This window comes from Sus scrofa, chromosome 1, assembly GCF_054392235.1.
Source record: "Sus scrofa isolate SSC_HxYL_T2T_F1_AM1 chromosome 1, Sscrofa_HxYL_maternal_Yorkshire_Landrace_v2.0, whole genome shotgun sequence".
Lineage (NCBI taxonomy): Eukaryota > Metazoa > Chordata > Mammalia > Artiodactyla > Suidae > Sus > Sus scrofa.
This window is the reverse complement of record NC_139383.1, coordinates 157085001-157093666: the sequence shown is the minus strand read 5'-3', so window position 1 is coordinate 157093666 and position 8666 is coordinate 157085001. Positions and strand designations below refer to the sequence as shown.

General features: G+C 48.2%; 1 protein-coding gene across 6 annotated transcripts in view; it reads left to right on the top strand.

The window, feature by feature from the left end:
* Positions 1-681: 681 nt before the first annotated feature.
* Positions 682-8666, top strand: part of SALL3 (spalt like transcription factor 3) — a 21678-nt gene continuing 13693 nt past the window's right edge. For 4 of the 6 annotated variants that reach the window (XM_085017524.1, XM_085017520.1, XM_085017515.1 and 1 more), the window contains exon 1: positions 682-887. In XM_085017524.1, the coding sequence (XP_084873650.1) occupies positions 806-887 (82 nt within the window). In that variant the 5' untranslated portion in view covers positions 682-805. Of the gene's footprint in view, positions 888-1142; positions 1569-8666 lie in introns of those variants that run through there. The other 2 variants (XM_085017529.1, XM_085017525.1) reach the window with 2 other exon arrangements.

The following is an 8666-nucleotide window of genomic DNA, read 5'->3' as shown; positions in this document are numbered from 1 at the left end:
ACCCCGGCGTGCGCACTCCTCTCCGCTCCGGCCTCGAGCCTCCGAGCTGGGCCGGCCGCCGGGGGAGCCCGCGGAGGGGACACGAGCCGTGAGAGAAGGTCCGGCGAGAGGGGACACCTGAGCCTGAGCGGGGCCGGCGCGCCGAGAACCGCTGCAGAGGGGCGAGGGCGGCCGGCTGGCCCTCGGCACCCGGAGCACAGGCGGCTCGGCGCCTGAGCGGCCCGGCGAGACAAAGGCGCCGGCCTGAGCCCTGCCCGCGGCCGCCCGCTCCGGGAGGGGCGCCGAGCGGCGGCGGGGGGGGAGCGGCGCGGGGCGCGGGCGGCGGCGCAGACACTTATAAAGGCGCGAGCCCGGCGCGCCGGCGGAGAGGCGCCGCACGGACGCCGCCAAAGTTTGCTGCCTGTGCCCGGGGCTGGGTGGCCACCGCGGCCCGCGCCGCTCCCGGCCCGCCCGGCCGCACCGGGCACGGGAGAGCGCAGAGCCCGCGATGTGAAGCGGCGCCGGCCGCGCGCCCCGGTCCCGCAGGCGCCGGCCCCTCCTCGCCGCGCGGCCGCTAATTGCGAGCGCGGCCTCATTTGCATAGGCCGCCCGAGTCCGCTGGAGGCCGGCCAATCGGCGCGGCCCTCGGCTAATGGCCATGCATTATTCACCAGCCTAATTGCTCAGCCCCATGCGCGGCCCGCGCAGCCGCCGCCGCCGCCGCCCGCGCCCCGCGCCCCGCGCCCGCCCGGCCGCCCCGCACGGTCCCCGCCGGCCGCCCCGCTGATGCCGCTGCCCCGCGCGGGGCCGGCGCGCCGCTAGCAGCATGTCTCGGCGCAAGCAGGCCAAGCCCCAGCACCTCAAGTCGGACGAGGAGCTGCCGCCGCCGGACGGGGCTCCCGAGCACGGTGAGGGGCCGCGGACCGCGGGGTGGCCGGGGATCTGGGGGAAGTGCGCGCGGGGCGGGCGCCGCGGACGGAGAAAGTTCCCGGCTCCCGCGAGCCAGTGTCTGCCGGGAGGCGCTCAGCCTGGGCACCCGGTTCTCCGCTGGAGCGCGCGGCGCGGGAGTTGCGGGCGAAGTAAACTTGACTCCGCTGCCTGGAGTTGAGCTGCGCGCCAAGGCGCCACGGCTCGGGGACCGCTCGGAGCCCGCGCTGACCGGTGGAGGCCGGCGCGCGGAGCTGGGCGGGGGGCGGGAGGGGTCCGCTCCGCCGCCTCCGCGCCGACCCCTAGGCTCCCAGCGCCTGGTCTCTGGGGTCGGCCTCGGCTACTGCGGCGCCCCCCAGGCAGGCGCGGCGTTGGGGATGCATACGGGGCTCACCTACCGCTGGACGCGGGCCGGGGAGGCCGCTGCCCGGGCAGCTTTGTTCGGCGCCCCCGGCGCTGAGCGCTAGGAACGAGTCCGCCGCCCTGACCCCAACTGCCCCCCACCCCCACCCCGGCCGGCCAGCGGCGCCTCGTGTGTCCCGAGGGCCGCAAAGCTGGGGAGGTCCGGGCGCGCTGACAAACCAATGATCCCATTCCGAAGCGAGTAGGAAGTCGCTGTCGCCTGGCCTTTCCTAATGGCCGCCTTGGGAATTAACCCTGGGGTAAGCTGCGCTGCGGCGTTGCGGGGGGGTGGGGGATGTCCTCGCACGCGGCAGGACCCCAGCACGTTTCTGATGCCTCTTGCTTTTCCGGGGCCTTTCCTGTTCTTTTGGATGCGCCGCAGACACCCTTGCCTCCGGTCGGCTGGTAGGAACTTCCTCCCCATCCAGAAAGGAAGGTAGGCGCTGCAGAAGTTAGAGCCTGGCGAGGAGCCGGCGGCCGCGGCTGCGCCCCATCCCTGCAAAGTTTAGGGCCCCGGCCTCCCGCGCCCCCGCGAGTCCACGGGGTGCGGGAGGGGCTGCCGCTGGCGACCCTCGGCTGCACCGGAGCCTGGGCATCAAGTAGTTTGGTCCTTTAAAAATAGGCCACCCAACTTTTTTGATTGACCTATTGTAAGTGGCTTAGAGCAAAAACGCATCTTTTTGCTTTGAGAATTACACTGCCAAAAAAATGAAAGGAGTTGAAGAGTTTTCCTGAGACTTGTAAAGTTTGAAAAAGCAGGTCTAGGTCCACGTCGGAGTGGAGAAAGGGTGGAAATCCTTCTTACGCGGTTGGGAATTAATGAATTAAATAAAATTAGTGAACTCGGTCTTTTTGTCGCGGCGGAGGTAAGGCAGCCTTATCTGGGTAGCCTGGTCACCCAAGATTAGAACGGGAGATATGCTAAAAAGAAACGCTTGCATATGGTGGGTAGATTAAGGACAAAGAATCTTTTTGTCATGGAAATGGATTTTTTTTTGTTTTGTTTACTTCATCACATAGAATTTCTCACACTTGGTTTGTTTTGTATTGCCCTCAATGACTACATGATCAAATGAATGGATTTATTTCTGCCGAATGAGAAAGACAGTCTTTCCTTCAAAAGAACTACATTGCATCCCAGTGAGGAATTTTAAAGCTTTATTATTGTGGCTCCTGAATAGCTTAAAATCGGCTTTCACAGCCGCCCCAAAATGCAACAATGTAAATACTTCTCAGCTTTGTAGGGTCGTTATCAAAATGTGCAATGTCTCCTTTTATTAAAGCATATTTTAATTAATAGAGTAAAACCCCTTGTATTTAACAATTAACAAGCTGAGGCACTGCTATTCATTTTTAATTTCACTTCAGAAATGTGAGCTCGGTGAAGCCTCGTAGTGTAAGCATGGGGGGGATATAGAGCTCATATTTGAAAACCTAAGATGGAGTAAATTATTCACAAGTTCTCTTTTGAATTCCCCTTGTTACTGAATTTATTTGGAGGTGAAACATATTCAGGTTTGTGTGTGTGTGTTTTGTTTGTTTTGTTTTGTTGTTATTGTTGTTTTTTTTAACCCACCGTGGGATTAAAGTTTTTGTCCAGGCTGTTTTTCACAACCATCCAGAGTTGTAATCAAGACATTGCCACAGTTCCTGATCATATTTTGCAACAGGCCAAAAATAGCCTGTCTGGGGCTGAGCCTTAGTCCAGTAGTTGTGTTCCCGCGATTGTTTTAAGGATAGTTCTGGCAAACTATTTAAAAAATAGTTCTGATTTAATTATTCTGAAGCTGATTGTTCATGGAGCATAAAAGATACTCTGTTCTCTGTTCACTTAAGGAATGCTCATGTATATATTACTCTGTCCTCCTGATCATCATTAGAAGGATAACTAAATAAAATGTTTTTTTATTAAAGAAAAATGGTTGTGAAAACTAAATTAACTCCAGCATGAATCAGATACTCTCAAAATTATATTTGATTAAATGCAATGGAGATAAACAGACCACGGGGAAGTTATAAGTGAGCTAAGTTCATTTGCAGTATTTTACAAATGGAGTAAATAATTCCTTTGTATCACTTTGGGTGTTACACATTAATTAAAGGAGTAGATGCAATAAAATGGAAAGCTCTTGGTAATGCTACTAAAAAGAAATTTTCTCTGCAAAATTTTTAGTATAATGGGGGGGCAGAGATGCGCAATCACATTAACTTACAGTAGAAAGAACTTAATTTCTTAAAAAAGAAATACAACTATTAATTTCTAGTGTTGAGTTTTTAGGCAAGCAGTGAAAAGATAGCTATCCAAAAAAGCTTCAGTGCTCTGCAGACCTTATTGCAGGAATGAAATATGATGGTGTATGTAGAATGAGAAAAAGTAATAGTGATTTACGTTAAGTTCTAAAGTTATCTTGTTGTAAACATTTCTTTTAAGGATGACTGAAACTGTGCTCACATTCCCAATAGGTACTATCTTTTAAAATTGCAAAGGATTTCATTCCTGTTTCTGAAAAGTTAGAAGTAAATGGGATGCAGCCTTAGGATTCAGTTAATTAAATGTAGGCCACCAATCATGAAATCCTTTGAGCCAGCTGAATATTTTTGTTCGAAGAAAAATTAATTAAAACTTCGAATGACAGACCAGCCCTTCCGCTCCTACTTAGAGCTGTAAAAGGTGTATTATTGCTATCCTTTATCAGATGAAATACGACTTAAGAAAGATGTATTTTATTGTCTTTAGAAAGAACATAGGTATTTAAGGAAGAACAAAAGGGTATTCTAACTTAAAGCTCTTTGCTATCCTGTATTTTGTTTGTTTTTATTTTCTGCCAACTCATCATATGGCTATCTTAAAAATCCTTTTAAATGTGGTGATCCAGTGATTTAAGACTTTCCCCGTGGTATTCATAGACTGTGTTTAAATTAAGGGGGAGAAGGCCCCAGCCCTGGGTGAAGAGATCTCTTTTCTTTTATCTGTATGTGCACGGTTTGCCTCCAGTGCTCTGGGCACTCACGCACACACTTACAATTCAGCATTCCAAAAGGAAACAATACAAAAGCCACTTTCTAACATCCGTAGGCAGACTGTTTTCTCTGAAACATGAAAGGTAAGGAGTAAGTGAAGCAGGGGGAAAAGGAAAAGAAGAATTTGCAAACATTTATTTGAAAAATAACATGTAAAAACCTAACCTATTTAAAAATGCACAGTTTGGTGACCAGCAAAAAGCTGGCCAATTAATTCTCACCTTACAGAAAGAGCTGATTATGTAACAGCTCGGGGATTTTTTTTTTTAAGGTACATCTTAAACTTCTACAATATAGGCATAATTCAATATTTTTAGATCTGTTCAGAGCCAGAAAAAGAAGACGGTGTAGACCAACAGCAGGAATTACTTAGCAAGCTGATTATTTTTTGTATACAAGATGATGGCAAAAGCAGGCAAAAGTGGGTCAGATTTCATTGTCAACTACAATCTCTAAGAGGCTTTGCCATTCACCCCAAGGTAGCTCTGAGAACGTTTTCTTTTGGGGGGGGGGTGGGATTCAGCAAAGGTACAACCAGTTTCAGTTCTGTGTACTGAACACCAGTTAGAATTCAGCATTCTTAGATGTTAAGTGCTTTAAGTAAAATAAAAACCTTCTTAACTGCTAATGAGGTTGTGGGCCATCTTTTATGCTGGAAGTCCTTCCCAGAAGGATGATTTTTAAATAAAACTTACAACAGGAAGAGGTTTTGTTGGGTTTTTTTTGTTGTTGTTGTTGTTGTTAGTTTTCATTTTCATGGTTTCTTGACCAGTTGCCAGGATAAGACCAGCATATCTTAGTCTCGTGCAGATAAGAGCTAATTCTCCCACTGGTGGGACAGGTTTGTCATTACAGCATGTGTGGAGTGCTACACACTTCATATAAAACCAGATGTAAATAAAATCTTTGTAAAAATCAAATGTTTTACTATTTAAATAAACGTTTATATTTCAAAAAAAAAAAAAAAAAGATCCCTGTCCTTAGGTGTTTCTCTTGTAATTTGAACACTTTATGATCTAAAAGTCTGTGTCTGTGATCTCCAGGCAAACAAGCCAGGGAAGTCATATTGCAGAAAGTGTAAAATATTAATTGAAATAGTAAAATAATGTAATGGCTCTATTTGTGTTCACAATTAGGATTGATTTGTTTGTTAATTAGAGGGAAGAGTTCTCGGGGCTGAGCCATTGTCCACCAGAGAGACCCAAGGATGCCAGTGTGGCAGCTAGCTTGTGCCCTCTGTGGGCCTGTCTTTTGCCATCAGCCCAGATTAGTTATGCTAACCATCCAGAACCCCTCTCCCTTGGCTTCTGGCGGAGCCTGGGGCCAGCACAGCTCCTGCCGCAAGGCCCAGGTCTGAGAAGTGGGGTTGCAGGGTGCTGGTGAGTCTGGACCGCTGTCCCTGAAGGTGGGTGGTTAGAAGTGTGTGACAGCCTTGCTGACTTAACCTTTGCCTGCTTTGCCCTGCCAGGGGTGGCCACTAGATGTCAAGCTCATAATACAATTAGTGCATCTGTGCCGTTGACCTTGGTAACAGGACTCAACAGTGTTCTCTTAAGTGTTAACACTGACTCTTAGTGTGGACCAGGGACCCACGAGTTTACTCCGTGCCACTGGGCTTATCAAATGCCCATCTAGTGAAGCACGAGTGTTTATAGGTCTCAGAGAGGGAGAGAGAACCGTTTTCCTTTGTGCGGCTATTACATCTTGAACTGTTTAATTAACCCTGCAGGTGCCGCGGCACTTGGTCTTAATTCCTCCGCATTCCTGGCCCTCTTTTTGAGAGTGACCTCTTCACAGCACTGTTGGATAATTCGATCGCAGGACTGGTTCACATGCAGAGCCACTGACTTCAACCACCCGGGGCAGGGCTTTTCCTGGATGATTTTTTGCATATGTGTAAACTTCACCCGCAGAAATGGAACAGTGCGGTGAAGTGCTGACAAATAATGGAAATGATTTAAGCACCTAACCCAGTGTGCAGGCAGTCTCGGATGGTTACAGTTGATCCGGGCCTTGTTCCTGGACACCATGTAGTTCGTGTTGTTCTGGGGCTGTGTAGAGCCAGGTGTTTACACGTCTAAGTGGCTTTGCTTATTTATTTTTATGCACTGTGGGCTTGAAAAGTGACGTGTTGGGGTGGGACCGGAGCACTTACGCACAGGCATGTCTTGAAGGAGCACGTTTCATCTCCTGTATCAAATCTGAGTCGAACCTCCGCGTCTTAACTACATGCGCCCTGTACAAACCTTGCTTTCTCCCCGCGCCCGAGTTCTGATCCACATTGTTTGCGTGGCCGGCATGTTTCAGGTTTGCGTGTTCATAGTGATGTATGTGTATTCATGATAGGCGTGATTACAGCCCAACATCTAAATGAAAGAACCATTGTGCAACCTTGAAGTGTAACAAACATCTTATTATTTGACATGGCATCGGGGCAGATAGTTAACACAAGCGAATGTTGAGGCTGCTTTCCATCTGCGTGTGTCCATAAAGGAAACAGTGTTTTACCTCCCTGGTGCTTCACCACACAGATGAGAAACCGCAAATGTTTCAAACAGAAGACATTTGGTGACTGTGCCACAGGTGGTCGTCACTTAACAAATTTGAGATGTGGGCCACTGCGTCGGCAGAAGGCAGCCTGCGGGTCAGGGCGGCGTTGAGCGAGGCAAGAGCGCCCTCCGCTGTTCGGCTCCCAGCTCACAGGCGTGGAGGTCTAGGAAAAGGACAAAATTTTTCTATTGCGTCTGGAATTTCTTCTACATTGTTAAACACAGTAGGGGTCTCTATTTGTCTCCTCCTGTTTCACAGCTTGGGCTCAGTATGTGATAATTCATCTTTCTTTATGGGATTCAGAGCTATCATAAGGAGTTAAAAAGAATTAATTTGCAAGAAAATAGTGTCTCCTAACAATTTGGGAAAACTTGAAAAATGCTTCCTAGGTTTTTAAGGGATGGAAAAGGCTAAGGAGAAAGCAGGTTTTCCTTTACTCAAGACCCGCATGGCATTTTAAAGTTACTAGTTAAAGTGGAAAAGTTAACATCCCTTCTCCCTCAAGGACTAAGTTTTGCTTCTCCTTTTGTTAATTGTAAGGAACTAAAAATGCGTAGCCATTTTAGTGTGGCAGAATAAAGGTGAGCTTTTGAGGTTGAGAAACAAAATTATCAAACATCTGTTTACTATTCTTTGTAATTGGCTACTTATTTACAAGGTACAGCCTCCTGGAAGGAGAAAATAAGAAACCCTTGCTGAGAACTGCAGTTGAAATTTTTTAAAGACAGCATCATGGCTCACGTATTCTTATCCTATATTACAGCGATCCTTTTCGCTCTTGGCTTAGATCATCAAGAGTGTAAACATTCTGCCTGTCACCTTTATTTAGAAGACCACACATGCTTTTGCAGGCAGTGAAGACATGATACATATATGTCGTGTAAGAGACCAGGATTCAGAGCTGAGAGAAGTGAAATGCAGAACGGCGGCCTTTCACACCCTGAGAGTCAGCCTGAGAACAGGAACATTCCTGTTAAACGTTCTCCGTGTTTTTTATTAGTGAGAAGAAGGGATGTATTTTTAAGACTGAGGCTCTCCTTCAGTTAGAGGCCCCTCTAAGGGCGGGGAGCCCCTTCCCCCTCTCCTGCAGCACCAGAAACAGCAGCGCTTGCTCAGTAATGTTTGGACGGTGAGAGTTAGAAACCCTGGAAATCTCAAGTATAAATAGTAAGTGTGGGGATAGCTGTAAACTAATTGCACATTTCCTCTCAAACTGAAAGAGCTTTAGCTTTCTGCCTGTGTGCCTCTCCCTTCTGCCTGTGTTCAGAAAACAGACGCGGCGTTAAGTTCAGATGCCCGGCTTGTGGCCATGGCTGGTGCATATCTGACATCAGCAACGTTGAGTTATTGGCACAACAGCTTCTTCCTCACGGGGATAGATACCCAGCGAGCACAGCGAATGGGGGGGGGAAGACAATTTCCAGAAAGTAGCCCTTGACCAGTAGTCCCTTTAATCAAGAAGAGAAGACTCGTGGTGAAGTTCTGTTCCTGGACGCTCGGGGTTTTCTTCACCAGTTCTGGTATATGCATATTTATAGTTTGAAATCTCTTAGTCGTTGACCCGCCCGTATGTAAAAAAATAAATTACTTAGACACTAATGAAAATGTTAACATTGCTTGGTTTCCACTTCCCCCTTTAAGGAAGAAAGAATTTCCAATTGCATTGGAAATAAATTTCTCAGCCCTTGTAATGTCCTTCTAATGGCTCATTGCCAGGGTTTTACCTTGAAACAAAAATGTAAAGCTATATTAACTAATGGATATGTAACTTCTAGTTTGAGAATGCA